The following is a 27,563-nucleotide window of genomic DNA, read 5'->3' on the forward strand; positions in this document are numbered from 1 at the left end:
TCAAACCTGCTTGTTCCCTTTTCTCTACTCACACTATCTTAGTTCGGATTCTCATCACCTCATCAGTCATCTTATCTAGATTATTGCCAGAATCTTTTAATTGGCCTCCTTGACTCATTTCTCCCTATTCTAATACATCCAACATGATATAGCTACCAAGGTAATTATCCCGAAATACAGGCCTGATCATATTTCTCCTCTAATCAATAAACTCCAATGATTCCTTACTTCCTCTAGGATTAAACTCCTCTATTTGCCATTTAAGCTCTTCACAATCTGGCCCTCCCCAATCTTCCTAAATTTATTACATAGAATTTTCTTTGCCCACTCTATGGCAGTTTTCTTCAAGACTCAACCCAAGGACTACCTTCTACTTGAGGTCTTTCCTGATCCCCCAGCTACAAGGCTCATTTCCTCTCCCTGCCTTCACTCTCATTATCTTGTATTTGTTTTGTATATAAGTGTACATTTTTATCAACCTCTAACAAATAAGATTTTCTTTTTTTATCTAATTTAACTTACTGGATCAATAGAGGGTTTAGTACTCAGAAGAAGCCAGGTTAGACTTCCAAGGTCTTAAAAATTTTTAAAGCCAAAATAGTTTGTTCATGTTGATTTCTTACAGTGCAAAATATAGTCAATTTTGGCATATTTATTCCCAAACTTCTAGCATGTTTCTATTATTTTAAAAAGGTATCACAATAAAGCTAGTTATCCTTCCATGTCTGCATGGGTGTTACTATTTTATTATGTTATTATGAGCTATAATTTGTATATTTTTTCTTCATTCTTATTTCCTTTTATTTTTAGAACATAAAAATGTAATATATCATTAAAATAAAAAAGCAAATTAATGAAACTCTATGCCCATGCAAACCAGCAATGCTGGAGGTCACCTGTAATTAGACTGACCTTTTCATGTAATGCTATATATTTAAAATTAAAAATTCTCCATCTGGTCTGGACTCTAGGTTGGATTCCAGTGTTGTACACCAAGCGTAGAAAAGCCAGTGTGTTCACTGAGTACACAGCCAAAAACTTGGATTTTCAGGGTGTTCTGGGGAATTGAGTTACTTTAATCGGCAACAAAGAACAAAATGTGTTATTAAAAAGAATGACTGTGAATATTTAGAAAAGGAAGCAATGATCACAGTCATTATTGTTTCATCAAGAATAGGTCATTTCCCACTACAATGTTCATACACTTTGAACCAGATATCCTATTGCTAAGCATCTTCCCCAAGGATAGAAAAAAAAGTTTGATATTCACAAAATATTCATAACAATACTTATAATATTAGTAAAGAGCTAGAAATGAAGTAGTTGCCCATCAATTCAGAAATGACTAAACAAACAGTGGTACATTAATGTAATAGAATATCACTGTACCATAAGAAATAAAAAGCATGAATAATACGGAAAAATATGGGAAGAATTATATGTGAAATAAGCAGAACTAGAAAAACAATATGCACAATGACTACACTATTATAAATGGAAAAAAACAAAAACAATACAACTGAATACTATATATTTACAAAAACCAATCCTGGCCTCTGGAAACAGGCGAGAATATTCACCTCTTTCCATTGCAGAGTTGGAGCACTATGGATGGGCAACAACACATGTACTATAAGATTCAGTTGATTTGTTGGTTAGTTTTGCTAAGCTGTTTTTCTTCCATTATGAGGGATGTTTCCCCTGAAAAGGGAAAAGGCTATGTTATAGTTATCAATAAAGATAATTTAAAAATATATTACTAATTTCAGTGCTCATTTTTAGAGGGTATCTAGACTGGCAAAGCATCTGAGAAAGTCTCTTACATTATTCTTGTGGACCAGATAGAGAGATGTGGACTAAACAGTTAAGTGGTACCAAAGTGGGATGTATGCAGTGTTCAGGAGGACTGGCACCTTGTTGTGAGGGATTGCTAAGCCCTTTTCAGGGCTGCTTACTGACCTTCAGTGTCCACCTGATTCACCAAACTCTCACTCGTGGATCCAAGAAGCTGTAGCATGTGCAGTGGCCACACCTTGGTAAATTGTCTCCACTGATGGGCTAAACTAGGTTGAGGGTAACTGACAGGCCTCAAACTTGTCAGTGACAGGTCCTAGAAAATTTTAATTGCTAGTAATATAGGAGGATGTCTGCCCTAAGCATGTGAATATCTCCCCAGCAGAATGGGTAGATGAGAACAATTTGTTCTAATGGTCATGAAGGCGGCTGCAGCAAGTGCTGTGGAGAGCTTAGAAGTTGGTTAGGCATTGAAGACACCAAGGTCATTCACTGAACACTGGGTCATCACCAGTCATCTTGACTTTTGTCCTGCCCCTGGACTCTGACAACTTAGGAAGAAAGAGTGAGGCTGATGACTGTGCAACTCTGCCTCACTTAAATCCAATTCACGCACAAGTGAAGACACTGTTCCTCTTTGAAAACAAAGGACAAACAACAAATAGCTAAGTGAATTGGAATTAATTGAATGGTCAAGCCCAAAGGGTTTGGGGTCAACTTGGAATATGGTCTCTAGAGAGCATCTTAAGAATCTGTGCTTAACTCTGTGCTATTTAACATGTTTAGTGATGATAAAATTGGAAATGACATGATCATCATCTTTATAGATAACACAAAGTTAGGAGGAATCAAGAACACATTAAACAACAAGGTCAGGATCCAACAAGAAATCAACAGGCCAGAATGCTGGGCAGAATGCAGTGAGATGTACTTTACTAGAACTAAAGGCAAAGTGAGAGAGTACAGGGATATGGAGCTGCCAGTCAGGAATCTGTTCTGCCTGATACATTCTGGCTGGGGGACTATGGGCAGATCACTTTAATCTTTTAGTGCCCCAGGCAGCTTTTTTAAAAAAGGTGTAGGACATTTGCTGAATTGTACTGGTAGAGGGCATTTCCTCACCTGCAGTAATCAACACAGATGAAACCACAGGTCCAGAATAATAACAACAATAAAAGTAAAATCATATGTTTGAATTCAAAAAGTCAACTTCACAAGGACAAGATGGTGGTGACTTGGGTAGACAGCCATTATAGCTCAAAAAGATCTGTTGTTTTTATGACATTAGAGCAGACTGAATGAGTTATTTATGTAAAATTCTTTGCAAAACTTACAATGTTAGCTATCAAATAAATAGTTAAATGTTAGCTATTAATATTACAGACTCAATGTGAGTCTACAGTACCAAAAAAACCCCATACACTCTTAAGGTGTATTTATCAAAGCATAATGTTCAGGACCAGGAAACTGATAGCCCTTCTGATCTGCCCTGGTCAGACCACATAGGGAGCATTGTGTTGTATTCTGGTTATCACATTTTAGGAAAGAATTGATGAAATGGAAAGCAGTCAGAAGAACAGGACCAAGGTGGTGAAGAGCCTCAGGATCACACCATATGAAGACTGGATGAAGGAATAGGGAATAAATGTTAGGCTAGAGAAAAGAAGACTTGGGGTGGAGGGTAGGAAGAAGATGGAGAACATACTAGCTTTCTTCAAGGCAGTCATGTGGAAGAGGGATTAAACTTGTTTGATTTAAACCCACAGAGATGAATTAGGGGAAACTGGTAGATGTTGCAGAGGTGATTTTAGGATTAATGTTAAAAAAAAACTTCCTAACAATTAGAGTTATCCAAAAGTGAGACATACTGCTTTGAGAGGTACTGAGTTCCTCTTCATGGAAGGTCTTCAAGCAAAAACTGGATGACTACTTATCCAGCATGTTTTAAATGGGATTTTGTTCAAGTGCTGGTTGGTCTACATGGCATTGGAGATTCCTTCCAATTATGAGATTCTGTGATTTTTGTAAATAAAACAGTGATATTATAGAGGGCAGTTAGGAGGTGCAATGGATAGAGCACCAGGCCTGAAAGTCAGGAAGACTCATTTTCCTGAGTTCAAATCTGGTCTTAGACACTTACTAGCTATATAATCCTGGGCAAGTCACTTCACTCTGTTCACCTCAGCTTCCTCATCTGTAAAATGAGCTGGAGAAAGAAATGTCAAACCACTGCAGTATCTTTACCAAGAAGAGTTGGGCACATCTGAAAGACCACTGAACAAAAACTATAGAGGTCTTATTATGTCATTAAGAAAGCCCTTTATAGACTAATCCAATCCCCTCATTTCAGAGACAGGAAAAATGTTGCCCAAGGTAACTCAGCCATCAGGTAGAAGAGTCAGGATAATAATCTAATACTCTTTCCCTTTCACACCAGGTCCTCTCTATTGCTAATCATTTTCATGAGGGAAGTTTCATTGAAGATACCAATAAAAAGCTGGAATTATTTTATTTCTCCAAAGATATCAAAGAAGCAAAGAGATCAACATACAAAGGAAACCCATTGAGAAATATGGCTTGCATCTCAACTTTATTACTACCTATGTGAATTTGGGTAAATCACTTAATTTTTCTGGGTTTAAGTTTCATCATCTGATAAACTTTTTACTTGTTTCCCACTTACAAATTTTCATTTTTATTATGAATTTGTCAAAGATTTATAAACATAAAAGTTTCCATATACAAAGAATAGAAAAAAGAGTATGTGGAAAATGCAAAAAGTATAGAATATATACAAAATGGTGAACTTTAAATTTGACAAAGTGCCAGCCCTGTTCTGCTTGTATGCATCACTTCTGTACTTCCTTCTGCTCTCTATTTTTCAAATATTTTGTTGACTCCTTCATTTCTTTTTTGCTTCTCTGTCACTCTCCCTGTAAAATTCCCCTCCAGAATAAATAGATATAATCAAGCAAAACAAATATACATATTGGCCATGTTTGTCTCATTTGGCACTTATGTTCTATCACCTCCCTAATAAGAACTGGGAAGCATAGTTGTCTGGAGTCATCAATAGTCATTGCATTGATCAGAATTCTTAAAATTTTCAGTTATTTTCATTTACAATGTTGTAATTATTACATATAAACTCTTCTCCTGGTTCTGCTCATTCCATTGAATATTAGTTCATACAAATCTCAGGTTTCTCTGAATTCATCCCTTTTGCCATTTCATATGGCTCATTAATAGTATGCAGAGTTTAATGACATTTTGGGTATAGTTCCAAATAGCTTTCCAGAATGATCAGACCACTTTGCAGTCTGTCAACCGTATATTAGTGTGCCTATTTTCCCATAGCCCTACCAACAACTGTCACTATTTTTAACCATCTTTGCCAACTTGATCAGGATGAAGTGGAATGTTGGAATTGTTTTAATATGCATTTCTCTTACTATGAGTGATTTGGAACTTTTTTAAAATATGGTTGTTGATAGATTGCATCTCTTATTTTGAGAACTGCATTTCATAGTCTTTGACCATTTATCTACAAGGGAATAGCTTTACTTTTATATTTTTATCTATTCCATATATATGTGTGTATAAATATTTGTGCATATATGTATGTGTATATATGTATGTGTGTATATATATTACATATATATTATATATGTACACAATATCCATCCTGTACCTGAGAAATGTATTGTAAAGATGTTTTCCCAGTTCATGGCTTCCCTTGTAATTCTAACTATATTGATTTTTATTCATACAAAATCTTTTAAATTTTATCACAATTAAACATTTTATCTAAGATCATCTCCATCCTTTGTTAGGTCAAGAATCTTCTCTCTACCCATTGTAATGAAAAATATCTCCTTCCCTTCTCTAATTTATAATATTACATCTTACACCTAGGACATGTATACATTTGGAACTCATTAAAGTATCTGGTGTCAGAGGTTGGTTTAAACCTCATTTCTGCCAGATTGCTTTCCCATTTCCATAGCAATTGTTGTATAGTGGGTCCTTTCCCCAATACTTGGGGTCTTTGGCTTTGTGGAATACTATGTTATTATGTTTAAATGGGTCTGGGTCTTTAGAATTCAATTGACTCCACTAAATCAACTTCTATTTTTTAACCAGTACCAAAAAGTTTTGCTGATTATTCTTTTACAATATAGTTGTATATCTGATACTGCTAGGTCTCCTTCCTTCTCACTTTTTAATATTTTCATATTTCCCTTGAGATTCTAGACCTTTTGTTCCTATAGAAAAATTGTTATTATTTTATCAGTTCTTTAAAGTAACCCTCTGGTAGTTTGGTTGATATAACACTGAATATGTAGTTTAAAGTACTGGTATTGTCATTTTTATTTTATTAGCATAGCCCAATCACAAATAATTAATATTGCCATAATTATTTATGTCTTTATTTCTGCAAAGATTGTTTTATAATTATATTCATATAATTCCTGTGTGTGTGTGTTTTGGCAGGTTGACTCTCAGATGGTTTATATATACTGGAGTTATTTTAAATGGTATTTCTTTTTCTCTCTCCATGCCACCCAGGCACCAGGGTAGTGGTGTCAAAGTCAAATACAAACAGGGGCCACTAAATCACAATAAGGATCCCTCTGAGCTGCATATTGATTTAGTTTTAAAATGTTTTATATTATTTTATTTATTTTGTTAAATATTTCCCAATTACATTTTAACCTGGTTTGGGCCATATTCAGAAGTGTTGTGGACCACCTGCAACCCAAAGGCAATGTGTTTGATACCTCTATCCAGGGCCTAGTATGGCGCCTTATCCAGAATAAGTGCTTTAATAAATGTTTATAGAATTGAATTGAATTAAAAAATAATTAATTTGACAAAAACCCTTGATTAATCATTCAATCAACAAGCATTCACTAGGTATGGTGGATCAGGCAATGGGGATAAGAGGGAAAAAGCCAAAACAGAATCTGCCCTCAAAGAGCTCATATTGTGAAACAACATTTATAAATGAGTAAATTTAGTCAATATAAGATAATTGTATTTAGTCAATACAAGACAATTGCATTTAGTAAATACAAGATAATTTGGGGAGGAACTACTACTACTAACAGTTGGGCAGATCAGGAAAGACCTCACGCAGGAGGTGGTGCTTGAGCCAAGCTTTGAAAGAAACCAGGAATCTTCAGAGGTCACAGTAAGGAAGGAATCCATTCGAAATATAAGCAGCAGCCTATGCAAGGGCAAGGTCATAGAACGACATGTGTGAGGAAGAACAGTCTTGAATAGACTATAGAGTGTGGGAAAAGGAGTACAGTACAATAAGTCTGGAAAAGTAGGTTAAAGCCAGATTGTGAAGGTTTAAAATGCCAAACCATGGAATTTATATTTTATCCTAGAGAACATGGAACCAGTGGGGTTTCTGAATAAGGAAATGAGAGAGTTAGATCTGTGCTTCAGGAATATCAGCTTGGGGAGGATGGATCAGAGAAAGCGAGGCCATTTAGGAGGCCATTTCAATAATCCAGGCAAAAGGTAATGAGGGCCTCTACCAGTCTGGTGGCCTCTCAAGTGAAGAGAAGGGGACGGATGAAAGAGATATTGTAGAGGTAGAATCAGTAAGACATTCACTTAGTGTATTAACTGTAGCTTATGCTAGATCCTTGTGGTCTTAGAATGACAAGAGCAGCTTCCATCATGGAATATATATTCAAGCAATTTCTTCATGTACTTGAATTCTTCAGCGAATCTGATCTTACCTATGTAGGTTCTTCCACCAAAGTTGCAGGTCATAATTTATTCATATATTTTCATCCTGTGTGACTCTTATATGTCACTTCCCATAAATCTCCATAGCAGGCCAATCCAACATATTGGGAGCCTTCCACTAACTCTCTTAGCATTATCAGTCTATCTGTAATCCCTCCCTTTTGTTACATAGCCTGAGTCTTTTCCCAATTATGCATCTCTCTCTCTGGCACTCTTAAACCTTTTTTTATGAGTAGTTCATCATTGATAATATGTAGAGGCCTAGTTATGCCCACCACACATCTCACCATCGCCCTTGTCATGACCTGCAGTTTGGTTCATTCAGAGATTGTTGCATACCATTATTTGTAGCCATACAGACTCACAGAAGAATATTTGTGTTAAAAAAAATAATAAAATTTTTATTTCACCCTTGGGGTCACTGAAAACATGGTATAATTTCCCAGCCTCCACTCTCTTTCTCCTATTCAATTCTGAAAACAGCTCATTCTTCATCTGTAGTGGCTGCTTAATATATTAATATTGATAGACAAGGTCAATTACCTGTCTATCTAACCATACATCATAATCACAACAATAAGCATTCTTTTCCTGTGTAGACTGTTAGGCTGCACTTACCTATGGGGAATCCCTCTTCCATTTGGATTCTGTCCTGGACATTTTCTATGACAACGCTGAAGCATATAAGTCCCTGTTTTTGTTCTACTTCACACTGGAGGATTGTTATCTCTGCTACTGCATCTATCAAGGAATCTTGTGTGGGAGATAGCTTATTGGAGAAGAAACTTGAAGCCTGGATTTTGGTTTATCAATCAATCAACAAATATTTATTAAATGTCTACTACATGCCAGGGACTGGGGATAGAAGTACAAAGAATGAAATAAGACCTACTTACAAGGAATTTGCATAGCTTTTATTTACAGTAAAAAAATATATATATATGTATATATATATATAGAGAGAGAGTATGTATATATATACTATATACATATATATATATAATAGGATCTTGTATTCTCAGTACTTGACAGTCAACCATGTGACTTAAATATGTAATCTGCTTTAGAATACACTTTTAACAATTCCTTGAATTTTCATCAAGGATACCATCTTCCCAGATATGGTGGTACACTACTGTCTTCTAATCTCTGCTAACGAGGGAAGCTGAGGCTGGTGGGTTGTTTGAATTTGGTAGTTCTGAGCTACAGTAAGGCTAAAGCCAGTTGGATGCCCACCCCAAATCCAGCACTGATATTGACAAATCTCTAGAGCAGAGAGCCACCAATTTGCCTAACAAAGGTCAAATCAGCCCAGGTAGGAAAAAAAGAGCAGGTTAAAGCTTCCATGCCAATCAGTACTGGAATCAGGGTCATCTGTAGCCACTGCATTTCCAGTCCGAGTGAAATAAGGAAGAAAGGAAGGGAGGAAGGGAAGGGAGGAAGGGAAGGGAGGAAGGGAAGGGAGGAAGGGAAGGGAGGAAGGAAGGAAGGAAGGAAGGAAGGAAGGAAGGAAGGAAGGAAGGAAGGAAGGAAGGAAGGAAGGAAGGAAGGAAGGAAGGAGGAAGGAAGGAAGGAAGGAAGGGAGGGAGGGAGGAAAAAAGGAAGGGAGGGAGGGAGGGAGAAAGAAAGGAATAGCATCTTTATTTATGTGTATAGATCATTCTCAAAGACTTTATAGAAGAGATTAGGCCTATAAATCAATTATTTATTTGGTAATGTCCTTTTAGTCATTTTGGGGGGGCATAATCCCAACTGTTATTTTTTCTAATTATCATTTTTCTTCCTTTTTGATATCTTCTCAGCACTTTCAGAAGCTTGTCATCTTCAGAATGAACCTCCTTGGAGCATATGCATTTTTGTTTCCTTAGTATTATTTCCACTTCGTCATGCAGCACATTAGTAACTGAGATGGTAAAAATTCAGGTGTTCAGGCTTTACTTGCTATTGATGAAGAAATAGTTTCCTGTCGAAAGGTTTATAGATTCTTTCTTTTTCCATCTTCCTTCCAATTTTATCCTTAAAGATTCTTGGAATGAATGATCTTGCTTAATGAATCTTTCACAAATTTTTTCCAAACCTGTTTTTTCCCTCCATCTCTTACTGATGTTGTACCAGCCCACACTACTCAAAATCTTCTACCATTCTTCTCCTTGTCAGCTTCTAAAATTCCATATTTGACAAGGAGATCCAGTATTCGGGGCTGAAATGGTTTCTGGGCTCTTATGACTTCCTCACTATGGAAATTCATCAGTTAGAGGTATATAACAAATGGCAATAATTCTTGTTTATGTCTGTTTCTTTAGTTCATTTTCCATTTTTGGCATCAAATAGCTTATTTGAATAGGTCAGATTGGAGTTATTTTATTTGCATACTACATCTTCACCTTATTTTGGTTCTTTTTTTTTTAAAACTAGTGTTGATTTTGTTATTACAAGTCAACGGTCTATACCCAGACAGCTGACTCATCAGTGATTAGTCAGTTCCCATCTATTAAAAACATAGCCAATTTCTCTCTCTCTCTCTCTCTCTCTCTCTCTGTCTCTCTCTGTCTCCCCCTCCCTCTTGTGTGTGTGTGTGTGTGTGTGTGTGTGTGTGTGTGTGTGTGTGTGTGTGTGTTTTATGTAATTTTGTTCTTGGTCTCTATCTCCGGTTGCTTCAGACTGTCTTCTCAAAAAAAGTAATCACAATATACAGGTGTAAGGTTTCTATACATATAGAACCCTTCGGCTTTTTCTATTTCTTAACTCTGAATCATACTTTCCAACACATTTATCACTGTCCTCCTCTGTGCCTACCTTTTTACTGAGGTAACTGAGTATTAAAGCATATGTCAACTTAATTTGGATGGTTTTGTGTTCCTCCTAGAATTTCTTTACCTTCTCATCCTCTTCAGCAAATGACAAATGTTGGTTCATAAAACTCAATTATGTTCATGATGGGTTTTGGTTTTTTTGAAAATGTTTATCCTGAGCACCACAATAAACGACCAAATAGTCCCCTGAAATGTTGTTTCTTAATGGCTTCAAACAATAATCATACTGTTGAATTTAATACATAATGTATTGCACAACGAAATCAACTTTACTAATTCCTTGATTTGCGTCTCCAAATAGAATCTAGGAACTATCATTCCATTTTGCTGCAACTTCCTTAAATTTTCTGGTTTCATTGGTACTAAGAATACAAAGATTGATATGGTTCAGTTCCACAACAGTATTGCAATTATTTTGCCACTAGACAAAAATCTCACATTAGAGTAACTAGTTAAATTAATGTTAGCCTAAAAACAATGTGATTTTTAGGATACTCTGTCTTTTTTCACTACTCTGTCAGTAATACTGAGGAAATATAAAGAGGTCACATTATTAGTTTTCTTTGCTTTGTGGGCTGCACCATCCAAATAATTCATTATCTACTCATCAGCTGGTCAGCTCATCAGTGATGCTCCTCTCTCTGCTTCTCTAAGTTGGTCTAAAGCCATCAGATAAAGCATATCCCTGCCAGTTCCAGAGTCTTTGCAGCATGAGAGAGCTGCCTAAATTGTGCTCTGCTGGCATGCCTTTTCAGAAATCATGTCACTTCCATGCCATGATGTAGCACCAGAGTAGGACTCATGTGAAGGCCTTACATGTGGCAGACACTTCATAAATGTTTGTTGAAATGCATTTGTTGGCTGAATCAAAGCATAATCTAGGTGTGCTTTTCTCTAAATTACAAACACATTTACATTATATGTCAGGCATAATTTAGAAATTAATTATAGTTCAGAGCATCTGTTTGCTCAGCATAACAAATGATTTGGAGTTATCCAAATGTGTATGTACATTAATAAAGTAGGTTTTGAAAATAGAGTAAATGGTTTTTATTTTTAAAATGTTAAAGCCTCATAGGCGAGTATGTAACTGACAAGAATAATTGGAGAAGTTAAGTGGTATTGCTGAAAGGCTTTCTTATGCTGAAGAATATGTAACTTCTAAAATTATTCGTGTCAGTTACATCTTCATCTGTGAGAAGTCTTTTTAAAAATGAAAACCATTTAGTCTGTTCAAAAAGCTACAAATATGCATTTAGAGGGAGATAATGACTTTGACACTTGGGTATCACTTTCCACACCCACAGTTTCTTAGGTTTAACTTGATCATCTGTAAGATCCTTTCTAGCACTAATAGTCTTACCTTTATGTTAAAGTTGGTTTCATTTTTTTCATTCGTATATCTGCTTTTAACCAAAATATTTTCCAGCTTTAGGTCTCTATGAACTATATCTACCAAGAAAAAATAAAAGGATAACTTGAGGTCAGTAAGTGAAAGTTATTTGGAAAGGATATCAAGTGAAAGAATGAATGACTGTCAAAGGAACGTGCCAAAGACATTTTACAAAATGCCCCAAGGACTGCCAACTGTGAAACCTTGAAAAGATACAAGTTTGGAGATTCTAGAAATCAGACTCGAGATTTCTATCCCCATTCCTGTTCTGTTCTCTTCCAGCAGGAGATAATGCACATAGACATTGTAATGGAACTCCAAGAACTGACTGTGTATCCCTGACTTGGTTAGCTCCTAGGTATATGACATTGGGCAAGTCATTCACTTCACCTCTTGGGATTTTGCATTCTCTTTTGTAGAGTGGAGATAAACACACCTGTCCTACCAATAGCCATGGGGCTATTGTAAAGACAGTGCTTTGTAAACAATGAAGTGCTGTGTAAAGGGAACTATCATTATTACTATCTGTGCCTTTCCCCTAAAAAAGACATTTCCTGGTACTTCCATGAAAAAAAAACCACCCTGCAGAAACTGGTAAAATAATTTATTTTAAACTTTCTTAGAAGGGGAGGAAAAAAGAAAAAATGTGTCATCAAGGGGCTCACAATTCTTAGCTATACACAATAGGGACAGGGCTAGGGATTGGACCAGCAATTTCATTGATAAATTTAGCTGATATTGTTTTCCTTTAAGAATGCTGATGTGCCCCAACAGGAAAAAAAATATGGATTATCATCATTACTAATCTTGCTGTTCCCCTGATTGCCTTATCCCCACTAACACTAGTTGGTACTCCTGAAAGCAAGCCTGGCAACTTCACACTGCTTAAGGGCATTGGACTCCAAAGTATTATAATTGCTGCTTTCTGGGTGATGCTAATTGCATTTTACCAGTTTTCTTTTTCATAACTTTTCTCAATATTCTAAGTATGTGGTTTTTTTTTGCTATTTCCACATGAATTTCCTTACAACTTTATCTAATGCTATCAAACAGCCTTTTGGTATCTTGATTGATATTGCTTTAAATTTATAAGTTAATTTGAGAAATAGGTTCATTATGATTATCTATGTTTGAACTAATTCCTCCATTTCTTCAGTTTTTCCTTGATTTCTGTCAGTTGTTTTAAAATTGTTATTTGTCTAGGTCTCATGTGCCTTGATAAAGGAATGCTAAGATATTTGATACATTTTTTCATTATTATAAAAGGTAGTTCTTTACTATCAGTTTCTGGTAGTAAAATTTAGAAACAGGTAATTTTTATGAGTTTATTTTGTATCCAACTCCTTTACAGAAGTTATTGATCATTAATTTTTCTTGTTATTATTGACTGCCTTTGGTTTTCTAGGGATACAGTCTACACCAAAAGAGATACTTTAACTTTTTCATTACTAATACTTTTTCCTTTCATTTCTTTTTCATGATTTATTTCTATTTCTAAGATATTTTACATGGCTAAATATGAGTGATGAGAATAAATATTTCTATTTAACACTCATTTTTATTCTTCCCTGTATTCAATATTAGCTTATGGTTTCACATACATACTTTTGATTGTATTCTGGAAAAATCTTTCTATTGCTATGGTTTAAACTATTTTAACCCTACATGAGTACTGCATTTTATCAAAAACTTTCTTCATACTGTGAGGTAGGCTTTTTCACACAAGGTAGGATCATGCATGCAGCCTTAATTTTTTTCATTAATAAATTTTGTCATATTTGTTGTTTTCCTAGAACTAATCAAATGTGCACAGCATGATGCAGTGGAGTCAGCAGCCCTGGCAGTTGTGACAAGTTACCTTGTCCTTTATCTGTGACCTTGGGCAAATCACTTACCTTTGCTGAGCCTCAGTTTCCTCATCTACAAAATGAGGTTTGACTTGATGATCTTTAAAAGCTACACCCAACCATAAATCTAGGATTTAGGGATAGATTATCTAAAAATATTTGTATTCTATTTTTGAGCATTTTACTTTATTCTTCCCAATGATATCACTCTATAGCTTTCTTTCTCTTTTCATCTTTGGTTTAGGGATTAATTAATGCAGGGAGCTGAATTTTGAATTTAAAAAAAAACCAACAAAACCAACCCTGGGTTTGAGGAATGGCTCTGCCACTTTTTACCTGGTGACCTCTTTAACTAGCCAGGTGACCTTGAGAAAGTTCTTCTAGCCCTCTGACCCTCAGTTTCCTCATCTGTGAAATGAGGACAATAATTCTTCCACTGTCTACAAATTGCAATTGTTTTCAAATGATCAAATGAGTTAGTTTATATAAAATACATAAGTGTAATTTATCATTATTATTATCATTTTTATTACTTTAACTGAATATATGTGACTGGTGAGCTTCCTTCTTACCCTTTTTGTGAAGGTATGCAATAGCTGACCCTAGGTCCCCAATGATCTGCCTTGTCTCATTCTCAGAGAAGTGCCCTTTACTGTTCAGTATTCCTTTAAGTTCTCCATCCTCACAGAGTTCCATCACAAGGTACATCCGCTGGCATTTAAAAGGAGCAGAGAGAGTTATTTAGCACTGGTTATTAAGATATTTTTTGGATTGTTGAATCATCTCAAGAGTTTAAATGCATAAATAGTAAAAAAAAAACCATAACTGGATCTTTTAAGATGAATGATTCCATTTAAAATGCTGTTTTGCTAAAGAAAGTAAACCACATTATTAAAAAGGAGGAATTACTTTACTCTGTTCAAATGATTTTAAAAAACCTTTGGAGCTCAACTGTGAGTACAGAGCAGAAGAGAACAATCAGGTTTGTGGAGGTGAAAGCACAGGTGACATTAGTATGGAAGACCGTCCTAATGCTTCGGTCCTTTCTGGGACTATGCCAAACACAGAGTATTTGAGTGGAGGGAGCTCTAGAAGTCAAGTTGGGGTAACCATATTGGCCAATATACTGCTGCTATTGTAAAGAGAACTGTGTGAAGAAGAAAGTGAGGGAAAAAGCCAGGTAGGATTCATGTTTACGCTATACCTGTGCAGAGGCAAAGATCTGAGCTGCTGATCACATACCCTGTGTATTTGTGTGTTTGTGTGCTCATGCGGCTGATCCTCTGGTAGAGGAGAGTCACTGAGATTTGTGTTCCTCAGATTTCTTGTGTGTATCAGTAAGTGAGTTGTGTTTTTCCCAAGTCTGGACACAGTTTACACTATTGGGACAATTGGTTTATGATCGACATTTTGACTAGATTCTCACTCAGTACTGCTTGAAGACAGCTGTTTCACTGGATGGTAAAGCTAGTAATCTAGGGAGCTGTTCAGATGAAGCTCACTTGGAGGAATCTAGAGTGCAAGGTAACTATTACACGTCTGAGCACTAAGATGTGCACATGAATGCAAGGTAAGGAATATGGCAAATTGTGTCATACTCTCTGTTTAGGGCAGAACCTTCCTTATTCTCCCAATGATTGACACGTTTCTTTTCTGATCCTATATCATGTCTCTTCACTTGCTCCCTGAATTCTACTAATCCTTTAGCACCAACTCATGCCTTTGCTCTGGATCCTACCTTCTGTCTTAGGAAATTTCAGATAAGACAGACCATCATAGAATCTCAAAGCAGAAGTGATCTTAGAGGTCATTAAGTCTAACCCTCTGCACATTATGAAACTGAGGCCCAGAGACTTTGTGACTTGACCAAGGTCAAACAGCAATTTAGTGTCAGAATTGGAACTAACAAGGAGGTGTCTGGACTCCTAGTCCATTATACTACAGCACCTTCATATCTGAGAAAGCGGTGGATCAGCTTGTTATGTTATGGAGACAATAAAGAACTGTTCCATTTTAACCATATCCCTTAAACTGGGTCGATGGGTGAGAATGGGTAAGACCCTACTCATTGGTTTGAGGGGAACACGTGCTGTGAATAAGAGTGATCCCGATCTTATCCTTGTGTCGAACCAAGGAGTCTTGCTGTTTCTTCACCATATCTTGCTTAGTCTGTCTTCCGTGGAAAAATCTTCTCTCTAATTATATAAGTATTGATCTGTCTGGTTGTTTCTCACATATCTAATTAAAAGGCTTAATCCCAAATATTTGAATAGTAGTATCACAAGTGTTCCTTCTCATCCTATCTTATACACCAGGAGACAAAGTTGGAGTGTGAAAAAACCAACCTATCTCAATATACTGTGGTTCCTGAAGGTACCCCTTAAATAATATAAATAAGTAAATAAATAAATAAAATAAATGCTTAGAAATACAGACTGTTTTCAGGTTCTGGGATAGAAAATGCTTTCTTCCAACAAAATCTTAATCTGGATTTCTCTGCTGATGCAAGATTCACCAAGTAAATATTTTAAAATGTGTCTGCATTATTTCTTTGCAGATCTTATAGCTCACACTATAAATTCAGTCCAATTCACCAAACACGTATTAAGTGTCCACTGTTGCCATACTAGACCTTAGGATATGATATGCCCTCCAATTCTGATGACAAGGCTTCTATAAAGAAGGTGCACTCTGAGTCAAGGGCCCAGGTGAGGAAATGCCCACCTCTGAAATGGAAACTAAAAAGAATCAGCACACAATGACTAAGACTAGAGACTCAGGAATCTCCTCCAAAGGAATTTGCCCTAAGAAATAACAAGCACAGTGTAGATAAGGTTAATGTGTTCCTCAAGTGTTATCAAATTTAAGCGGAATTCATCAATTTAAGTGGAAAGTAACATAAAAATACAGTGTACATCATTTACATGCTAAAACTAACAAACTGGCGGTGCAGTGCATAGAGTGTCAGGCCTGGAGTCAGGAAGACTCATCTTCCCAAATTCAAATCTGGCCTCTGAGCTGTGTGACCCTGGTCAAGTCACTTAACCCAGTTTGCCTCATTTTCCTTATCTGTTAAAGAGCCAGAGAAGGAAATGGCAAACCATTCCAGTATCCTTGTGAAGAAAACCCCAAATGGGGTCATGATTGAAATGACTGGAGAAAAACAAAAAGAAGGGCAGTGATCTGCATAACATCTAAAAGTCCTAGGTGTAAGAATCTGTTACATTTATTTCTATCTTTAGCCTTTGCTTATGTTATGCCCTGTGTTTAGAATCCCACTACCTTGATTTCGTTCCCCATCCCCTCACTTGTTGACATTCTCCTCATCCTTCAAGGCTTAACATCAAACACTACTTCTTGAGTGATTCTTGAATAAACGAGTCTCTTCTTCATATAATCCTCTTATGTACTCTTCTGTACTCTTATGCACCCATCATATTCTCATTTTGGGGAGGCAGCACTAGGTCATAGAAAGAGTGCTGGCTCTGCAATTAGAGGAACTAAGTTCAAGGCCCACCTCTGATGAATCTACTGTGTAAACATGGGCAAGTTATTTCACTTGCCTGGGCCTCAGTCTCCTCATCTGTAAAATGAAAGTGTGAGACTAGGTGGTCTCTTCCAGCTCTTGCACTACGAACTTTTGATCTTAATTTATGGTAAATTCATATTAATAAGTATCTAATCACCCCTACTGGGGCAGGGTCTAATAGCTAATATGTTGGGTAATAAAACCCTGATCTACAAATATCTCAGCAGTGTAGAATGATGGGCCAAATGGAATAAGATGAAATTCAAAAAGGGGTACACTTGGGTTCAAAAAATAATTTCACAAGTCCAGAATAATGAACAAATAAGTGGCAAGTTCTTATGAAAAAAAAAAACTCTAGAGAAAATGACTTTCAAATAGATACTTGACAAATAGAAAAGGTCACATCATAAAAAAATGAGAAGAAAATGGATGGAAATATATATCACAACTACAACTAAGGGGAAAACTCTTAACCAAATAAGAGATGGAAGAAATCACAAGGGATAAAATAATTTTGATGACAGAAGATTGAAAAGGGTTTACCTGAATAAAATTAAGGCAGCTAGGAAGCTAGGGGAAAAAGGGGGATTGACAACTGGGAAAATGCTGTCATCAAATATTTCTCATATGGTCTTTATATCCACTATGTACATAAGGAATTAACAGAAACATATAAGATGAAGAGCAACTTCCCAATGGGCAAGCAGTCAAAGTATATGATGAAAGAGTTCTCAAAAGTGTTTAGCAACCATAAGAAAAAGTGCTCCAAATATTAGAAACACAAATTAATACAATATTGACAGAAAATTGGAAAAGATAACAAAAGCTGAAAATATTCAATATTGGAGGGCTTATGGGAAAACAGAGACACTAATACACTCTTGGAGGAGCTGTAAATTGGTCCAACCATTGTGGAAGGCAATTTGGAATTACGTTTTTAAAAATGAATAAAATGTCCATATTCTTTCACCCTGGAGAATCCATTACTAGCATATACCCCAAGGAGAACAAAAATGAAAAGGTCCCATAAATACAAAAATATTCATTGCTGCATTTCTGTGGTGGCAAAGAACTAGAAACAAGGAAGTACATTTCATCTGGGAAACAGTTAAACAATGCACATGAATGTAATGGAATATCACTGTGCTGTAAAAATAGGAAGAATTCAGAGACTCAAGGAAAGGCTTATGTGAGCCAACTCAGTGAGGCAAGTGGACCCAGATGAGCAATATGCATGATGATAACAACAATGTAAACAGAAAGAACAATAAAATGAATCTAAATATTGTGTAATTATAATGTCCCAACTTGAACCTGGAGAAGTGTTGAGAAAATTCACCTCTCTCCTTTCACTGCAGAGTTAAATTAATCTGGATGTGGAATATTACACATGATGTTAGATATGGTCTGTATGCTCATTGGTTTTGCTGAATTGTGTTTCTTTTTAACTCTTCGCTCTATGAGAGGTAAGGAAAGGGGAGGGAAATACTCAGAAATCAATATAATGTAAAAACAAAACATATCCATCTTTAGTGGACTCAATATGAGTCAACAGTGTGACATGGCAGATAACACCAAACCAAAAAACTGAATCCTATCCAAGGCTGCATTGCAAGGCATCAGGTCCAGAATGAGTGAAGGGACATAGGCAGGTTGGAATACATCCAAAAAGGGAGCTAGAATGATGAGAGAGCTGAAGCATTGTTGCCATCATTCTGGCTTGAATGAAAGATCTATGTACTTTTGGCCTGAAAAAGAGAAGTCTTGTGTGAACACAACTATTATCTTCAAATATCTGAAAAGCTGCCCAATGAAAGAGGAACCGGATTTATTCCACTTGGCCCCAGAGAGTGGAGCCAGTTGCAATCGGGAGGAATAGGTTGATGTAGGAGGGAGTAGCTTCCCCTTTACTGGGAGCATGCAGGCAGATGATGAATCAGAACTTGCCAAAGAAAATGGAGAGATGATTCTTGGTTAAGTATAGACTGAACTTACTAGACGGACTTCGAAGACTCTTTTAACTGAGGTTGTGTATTCTAGTGATCTTTGTTATCTTCCAACAGCACAGTGCCTTGCACAGAGTAATCATCCAATAACTGCTTGTTGTTGCTTGAATATTTTTCCAGTATCGAACAAGGAAGGGGGAGCTCTGATTCTAGCCAATTAACACTCTTTTAAAATACATATCCATAGATTGGAACAGTTTAATTCTTGATGGAAATATTCCTTAACAACCAACTCTACTTGGCAAGCAATGTTCTGATATGTAATATGGTTTCCTAAGCATACAGACTACCAGGAAGGAGTGCTGTTTATCAGGTCAGGCATATCTCTATTATCGTTTAAAAATATTTTTATTTTGTTAACTATTTCCCAATTACACTTAAGAAATTTTAACCATCATTTTTTAAAAAAAATTTGAGTTCCAAATTCTTTCCTTTCCTCCCTCACTCCTCCCTGAAAAAGGCAAGCAATTTAACATTGATCATACTTGTGAAGTCAGGCAAAACATATTTCATTTTAGCCATGTTACCAAAAAAACAGAACAGACAAAAAAAAACAAGAAAAAGGAAGAAAACAGAAAAAGTATGCTTCAATCTGTATTCAGGGTTCATCAGTTCTCCTTCTCTCTGGAGGTAGATAGCATCTTTCATCACGAGTCTTGGATTTGTCTCAGATCATTGTCTTGATCAGAGTAACTGTCTCTCATAATTGATCATTCTTACAATATTGCTGTTAACTGTATACAATGGTGTCCTGGTTCTACTCACTTTGCATGAGTTCATATAAGTCTTCTTCCCATGATTTTCTGAAATCATCCTGCTCATCATTTAAAAAACATTTTAAATGTATTATTATTTTTATTTTTAATATCCGTTTTAAAAAAGATTTTGAGTTCTGAATTCTGTCCCTCCCTTCTACCCCTCCATACCCATGTAGAAGGCAAGTAATGTGTATCTTTCCACTATAAATGAATAAATCAGCATTCTGATTCATCAGTTTCTTGTGAGTACAACTGACCTGAATCAATTCCTTAGAGCTTTATCACCCCTGGGTGAATTAATAAAGAGGAGCCCCTGAAGCTGCAAAACCTAATGACTACATCTCTGAGATGCTATACGGCCCACGTTGAAATAGCTAATCTTTATTCATTCAATGCATTGCTAAGATTCAGTGTTAAACTGTCCATGTCATTAATTCAGAAGAATTAATGCAAAGAAGAAAAAACTAGAGGAACACCAGGAGGAAGAAATAGTAAAGTCAGAGTCTCCTGAATGTGACTCCTGGATCAGCTACTGACTCCCTGGATGATCTCTGTCAACTCACCCTCTGTATCTTTTTGCTAATTTGTAAAATGAGATGGCTGCATAGGATGAATTCTAAGATCCCATGCAACTCTAATTCCTAGGAGTTTCTGATCTTACACTGACAGCAAGAAAACAAGAGGCCAGCACTTTTTCATATTGTAGATGTAATTGGTCCTAGACTGTTAGAGTACGACTTGCGGGAGCCTCAGGATTTTCCAGACTTTTTAGTTGCATAAATCCATTTTAAAGCTCATTATTGGTTGTAAGCACTGATCAGACATGTTTTAAGCTCACTAATACAAAAAGTGGTAAGTAGCCCACTTACATAGGCCAACTTGTCACGAACATTAGACCCACAAGACAAAATGCTTATTTTGAATATGTGTCCTCAGCAACAAATGTGACACAGTATAGTTAAATGAAATCCAGGAGGAAAAAAAGGTATGCTGCTGGTAGAAAAGAATTTGGTTAATTGATATTCAGAAACATCCACTTAAACTAAGGCAATGTCTCTATTCAGAGAATGCTTTGGACAGCAGCACAGCTGATCATGTCATATTGGCAGTTTGGGGGATCAATACCAATCACTGGGGCCTAATCAATCAAGTAGTCATTCCATCAATCATTCAGATGGCCCAAATGATAAGGCTAATCATGTTGGGATGTGTGCAGCCAGCCTAACTGAATTAAGGGCAAACAACCCAATTTGAGGATGCAGATATATTCTAAAAGTAGGCCAATTTCCTTAAATTTTCCTTTCAGCTATTCTAGACTTCAGGAAGAAAATAAACACTATTAACTCATCTATTTTCCTGGTGGCAGCAAGGTAACAATAGTTACCAGGTCCTTCGTGTAGATAGCTCAGGATAGTACATTCTAAGGAGAGCTGGCTGTTTCCCTTCATGAAAGACAACCAAAATATCTAACACTTTTAGAGCATAGCCAAGGACGCCATTACTGTACCCGATACGGAGTACCATGAGTTTATCTTAGAAGCAGTAGACAGGCAGAGCATTAGCTTTGGAGGGGGCCAAGGATCCAGTTCTGGCTCTATAAGCACCCATTGTATTGTTGGCCTTGGCCAAATCCCTCAGCCTTTTAAAGGAGAATGACAAAGTTCTAGAGGTGGAATGTAACCAAAGGAGAATGAGCAGGATAGTGTGGCAGCTGACGACCAAGTTACAGAAGGACAGGTTGAAGGAGCCATTTGTCTCAGGTAAGAGATGATTCAGTGAGATTGGTCTTAAGGCCTAAAGATGTAGAATCATCTTCACAGGTTGTGTATTCCTTATTTATGAACAAACTTTGCCTAACGTCCCTAATAAGTGGCTGTCTCCCTTCAACATGCAGAATCTAGTGATGGGAAACTCACTGACTCTAGAGGCAGGCCATTGCATTTTGGACAGAAATTGTTAGGAAGTTTCCCCAAATATCTAGCCCCAAACTGGTTCTATATCTATATCATCCTTCATCCAGGCCAAAGAACTCTCTCTGCAGCATAAATTCCAGGAGCTTCACCATCCTGACTGCTCCCTTCTGAATGTGCTCCAGTTTATGAATGTTCCTCACGAGAGGTGGCAATTAGAACTGAATCTTATTTGTAAAACAGAGCCAGGGAAGGCGGTAGCAGAGGGAAGGGGGGATTGGACTACATTCTCTTCAAGGCCCCTTCTAGCACTAATGTTCTATTGTTCTATGAAGCAGAACAACTAACTCCCAAATCACCATGCCTATCAATGGAAGAGTACAAAACAACAGGTATTTGAATGAAACTATAATAATGCTAAGGAAATTAAAAAATTAAATTAAATTTTAAGTAAAATTTTAAAAGGGGTATGTTTTTGTAGGTCCTAACCAACATGAGAGAGGATTCATATTCTGGACATGATAATCATAATCATAGCTATTTAGTTGAGTATAAACAGTGACCTTACTTCATTATCTTGCATCAGACAAAATTCCGTGTACCTCTAAAGAAATAAAAGGGCAAAACCCAAAGGCAGCATTATGTGGTCGAAAGGGATCTGGTGTAAGAGTGAGAAGGCCCGGTCCTAGTTCTGATTAAATAGGACCATCTCCACGGTCCTTAGCTTCCTCTTCTGTAAAAAAGGATGGATCAGACTGGACGATGAAAAAGAGAAAATTCTATGATCTTTGAAAACTAGCTTCCCAAGGCAATTGTACTTGCCAGTAAGATGTCTCTTCTATTATTTCCCTGTTCTACTTGGGGTCATCATTGGACCTACGAGTCTGACTGTGTCAAGATACATAGGTTACATAGCTGTGTGACCCTGGGCAAGTCACTTAACCCCAATTGCCCCCCCCCCCAAATTTTTTTTAAAAGATACATAGATTACATAAATAAGAATAAGGAAATCCTTCAGAACATGGCATAGCAGCATGGTGATAAGAACAGGGGCCTTGAAGTCAAAAGAGCTGGCTTCAGGTCCTAGTACGGCCACTCTCTCGGCTGTCTGACCAACCACAAAGAAGTCACTAACCCTGTCCAAGATTCCATTTCTTCTCTCTGACAAGGCAGTTGTTACCTTTTTTACCTCATGTCCTAATGATGTTTATTCGGTATTAATTACAACTTTCCAAATACTCCCATTCCTGCATTCTTACCTTGGGTGTTTCAAACACTTGTTGTAGATGAATGATATGCTCATGGTTCACACTTTTCAGGATGTTCACCTCCCGTTCAAGTAATTTCACAGCAGAGCTTCCAGCCTTAATTGATGAGGAAACACAAGATGAAATCAGAATGTCACTTCAACCTATTTCTGGGTAACAAGTGCATATTCTTTTCATATCTTTTATCTTTTCATACTATTCCTCTTTCATGTGGTGATAGGCAACTTATTCTCAAGATTAAATTAGATTCGTTTCAGGTTTTGTTCTGGTCAGTTTCAACTCCTGTGTAGTCTGGACTCTGGAGTTGAGCAGAGACTTCCCCTGACTTCCTTCTTTTTGCTGCTGCTGATACATAGCTCTGCCTTCCCTTTCAAGCATCCTTAATCTTTTCCCTTCTCCCAACTCCCATCCAGTCATCTGCCAAGTCCCAGAAATTTTTCTATAACATTTGTTATCTCCATCCTCATCTATCCAATCGTATTATCCCCAATTTAGTTTATTCACCTCTTATTGCCTCTCTATACCTCAGCTGTCCCTTGTCTAATCCATCCTGTACACAACTTCTAAAATCATCTTCTTATGATACAGTCTGATCATTGATATCACTCCTCTTATCAAAAACCGTCAGTGGCTCCTTACTGACCACAGAAGAAAGTCCTAAGTAAGTAGCCTAGCATTTCAGATTCTCTACAATTTGACTCAACCTACCTTTCAAGACTTATTTCACATTAAACCCTTTTACGTTCTATATTGTAGGGGGGAAAATGGATAATAATATTTGGTTCACCTACTACTCTTGCTTCACAAAATTTTTATATTTAAACAATATAACAATGGACAAGAAAGTCTGATTAAGACTTCTCCTCCACTAGATTGTGAGCTCTCTGAGGGCAGACGTTATCGTTTGCTTAGTGGTTGTTTGACCTTGGACAGGTGATGCAATTTTTCTATCATGTATAAAATGGCAGAGAGTAGGGATGTGTGCAGCTAGATGGCCCAGTAGATAGATTGGAATTCAGGAAGACTCCTCTTCCTGAATTCCAATCTGGCCTCAGACACTTACTAGCTGTGTGACCCTGGGCAAGTCACTTAACTCTGTTTGCATCAGTTTCCTCATCTGTAAAATGAGCTAGAGAAGGAAATGGCGAACCACTCTGGTATCTCTGCCAAGAAAACCCCAAATGGGGTCATGAAGAGTCTGACACGACTGAAATGACCGAACAACAACAAGGGATATGTGACCAGATGAGAAGCAAGGTGGTTGCTACAACTGTTTCCTGAAATCAGAATGCTTTCTCCTGCCCATATGCATTTTTACACAGATCATCCTGCATACCTGGAAAGTGTTTCCTCACCTCTGCCTTTCATAGTTCTCTTCTTCTTCTTCTTCTTTTTATTTTGCAGTTGAGATTAAGTGACTTGCCCAGGGTCACACAGCTAGTAAGTGTCAAGTGTTTGGTCTGAGGTCAAATTTGAAGTCAGGTCCTCCCGACTTCAGGGCCAGTGTTCTATCCACTGAGCCCCTAGCTGCCCTGATTGCTCTCTTCTTTTAAGGCTCAGCTCAAATCCCACCTCTTTTATATAGCATTCCCTAACCCTTTGGTTTAAAGTTTTCTCTCTTCAAATTTAATTCCTAGAGTACTTTGTCTTCATTTTCCCTGTGTCCCCATTACATCTTAGACATACACACTTATGTCTGTGTGCACATCATAACTCTCTCTTGTAGGATGTAAGCTCTTTAAGGTCAAAAAAATGTCCATCTTTACCTTTATATCCATAGCACTTAGCATAGTGTTGTACATGAGGTACATGTTGAATAAATGTTTGCCAAATTGAATTTAAAAAAGCATTGCAATTATGGGTATGAAGACCTGGATTCAAGTCCTGGTTATGACACTTACTAGTGATGTGACCTTAGACGGTCATCTACACTGGTCCTATTTCCTCATCTGCAAAATAGGTATAATAGTATTTGTGCTACATCCTATAAAGGATTTCTATGAAGGAAGTGCTTTGTAAAGCACTATAGAAACGGGAGCTATCTGTGTCTATGTATTTCCTCTGTAAATTTGGTTAGCTCTAATTCTGTCCCTTCTCCTTAAATGCTTTCAATTTTCAATATATTCAACTGAGTTTTTCTTCACAATAGTACTTACTTCTCTGTCCACATTGGTACAAGAACATGAAAACCATGACCTTCCAGGCTATCTAACCACTTGGAGAGAATGAGGAACAGCATGTTTGGGGCCTTACGCAAATGCAATAAGGAAACAGGCATTAAGCAGGGGCTGATTCTGGGCCTGTGCTCCCCCTGGTTTCTTCTAGTTCCCTTTGGCTCTCAACAATAAATCCAAGAGGGACCTGCCTTCCCTCAGACCAGGATTACTTCATTCATACTAGAAGGAGCCCGCATTCCTGGCTAATACTGTTTGATTTCTATAAGCACAGTCAGAGGAAGGAAAGTCAAAGAGAAGGGAAGGATGAGAGGGGAAAAACACTATTTCTAATCAAACTGAGTTTCTTCTAAGAGAGTTGATGTCTCGCCTGTAATTTGAGAGGCTCCAGTTACATCCTCTCTCCCCAAATTGGTGAAGTTCAATACCAAGTGGTGTGGAAAGGTGGACATCTGAATTATGGTCCTATTTCTACTACTAATTACCTATGTGACCTTAGGCAAGTCACTTTTCTATGGTCTTCCTTTCTCAAGGGTCCTGTGTCTTTGCCAAAATTCTGTCCTTTCTATAATCTTGAATCCTATTAAGGGTTCTCTGTTTTGTGCTGAGTCTGGTCGTCTTCTGTGGGGTAGTCTGGTATAATAAACATACCAGAGAAGGATAATGGGCATCTGAGTGTAAATTCGGTTATTCAATCACTTTCTTCTATGAACCAGGTGGTAGGCCTGGAGAATGACTTGGAATCTCATCCCTGCCACTATCAGTGGGGGCAAATTACCATGGCTCTTAGCTTGCTGGTGATACAAAAATAGGTAGTGGGCCAGATTTGCCCCACACAACAGAATTTGTTGACTCCTGAACTCGATGGTCTCTTAAATTTCTTATAATTCCAAGATCCCAAAATTCATAAAGTTGGAAGGGAGGATTGGAAGGTAATCAAGGATTTAGAGTTATGAGGGACCGAAGAAGAATCATAGGTTAGAGCTGGAAGGAACTTTAGAGATATAATACAACTTCCTCTTTTTATAAATAAGAAAACAGATCTAAAGAGAGAAATTACTTGCCTAATTAAACAAACATGGCCAGAATCTGAACCAAGGCCCTCTGACTATTGATACAGAGATTTTTCCACTATACTGTTGTCCCTCAAACACCCCACAAAGGTGATCTGACACCTAGAAAAAATAATTGGCTTGGCCAAAGTCACAAAACTATTAGGCAGTCTTCTGCAATCTCAAGCAGACCTCATTACTCATTCTTACATTGGTTTAATGTGGTTACTTCATTGTCTGAATGTCAGCTTCAACAAAGTAAGCTATGAACTTGCAGGCCAGGGACTGGGTCCACAGCCTTAGTCTTCTTTCTATTATACTTAAAAGGTTCCATACCAAATAATTCAATTTGATGAATAATAATCATTTTTTATTGAATTGAATTCAGAGCTTAGGAAATTATATGGAAGGATAATTATGGGATCTAAGGAACAACTTAATTTAGGAGTGAAGAGCAGTTAACATTCTGACATTGAACTGAGAAACCAGATATTTTGGTTCTAGTCTGGGCTCTGCCACTAACAATTTGTATGATAACTTGAATCTCTGGATACTTCAGTATTTTCGGTAAGAAGTTCTAAGTTTGAATCAGATGGTCTCTAATCTACCTTCCATCTCTGATATTACATGTTCTAAGGTCCTTGCAAGCTCAGATGTTCTATTTATTAAGGTGATTCCATGACTTGTGGAGTGGTTCCACACAATTCATCCTGAGTCTTAGAAAAGACCTCAGAATCGCCCTGTTGTTTTGTCCGCATTTTATTTATATTTTGTTTTTGAAATTATTCCATGTAAACTAGAAGTAAGTATGATATAAAAGAAAGGCAGCAGTAGAGTCAAAAGATGTGGGCTTCAGACCCTGGTCTTCAATTTACTAGTCAAGTGACAAGGGTAAGTCTCTTTACTTCTTGAGCCTCCAGTTTCCTCTTCTGCATATTCTATATTTTGGATGAGGTGGTATCTAATTTCCCTTACCAGTTAGTTCTAAAATTCTACAAAAACTAAAGCATCTCTTAAATTTTTTACCTTCTTTCTTCATTATAGGAGACTCAAGAGAATTTAGAATTAGAAGGACACTTAGGTTTGTTGTTGATACCGACTTTCCCCCAACTTTTCTCTCATTCTTTCTCAATATCCTGAATTCTTGAAGGTCATGCCAGGGCTTAGTTCTGGCCGACTCTCTCAAGTTGGAAAGGCTTGAGAGATAGGCTCTGGAGACAGACTGTCTGTCTTCTGAGGACCAGCCTGGCTAA

The 27,563-nt window shown here is 37.1% G+C and overlaps 1 protein-coding gene across 3 annotated transcripts in view; it reads right to left on the reverse strand.

The window, feature by feature from the left end:
• Positions 1–27,563, reverse strand: part of STK33 (serine/threonine kinase 33) — a 243,699-nt gene that overhangs the window by 80,894 nt on the left and 135,242 nt on the right. For all 3 annotated transcript variants that reach the window (XM_078148266.1, XM_078148265.1, XM_021001984.2), the window contains exons 5-7: positions 23,076–23,180; positions 14,186–14,324; positions 11,737–11,825 (exon numbers count right to left, since the gene is read on the reverse strand). In XM_078148266.1, coding sequence (XP_078004392.1) covers positions 11,737–11,825; positions 14,186–14,324; positions 23,076–23,180 — 333 coding nt within the window. The remainder of the gene's footprint in view (positions 1–11,736; positions 11,826–14,185; positions 14,325–23,075; positions 23,181–27,563) is intronic.

This window comes from Phascolarctos cinereus, unplaced genomic scaffold, assembly GCF_003287225.1.
Source record: "Phascolarctos cinereus isolate Bilbo 61053 unplaced genomic scaffold, phaCin_HiC Scaffold_9;HRSCAF=440, whole genome shotgun sequence".
Classification (NCBI taxonomy): domain Eukaryota; kingdom Metazoa; phylum Chordata; class Mammalia; order Diprotodontia; family Phascolarctidae; genus Phascolarctos; species Phascolarctos cinereus.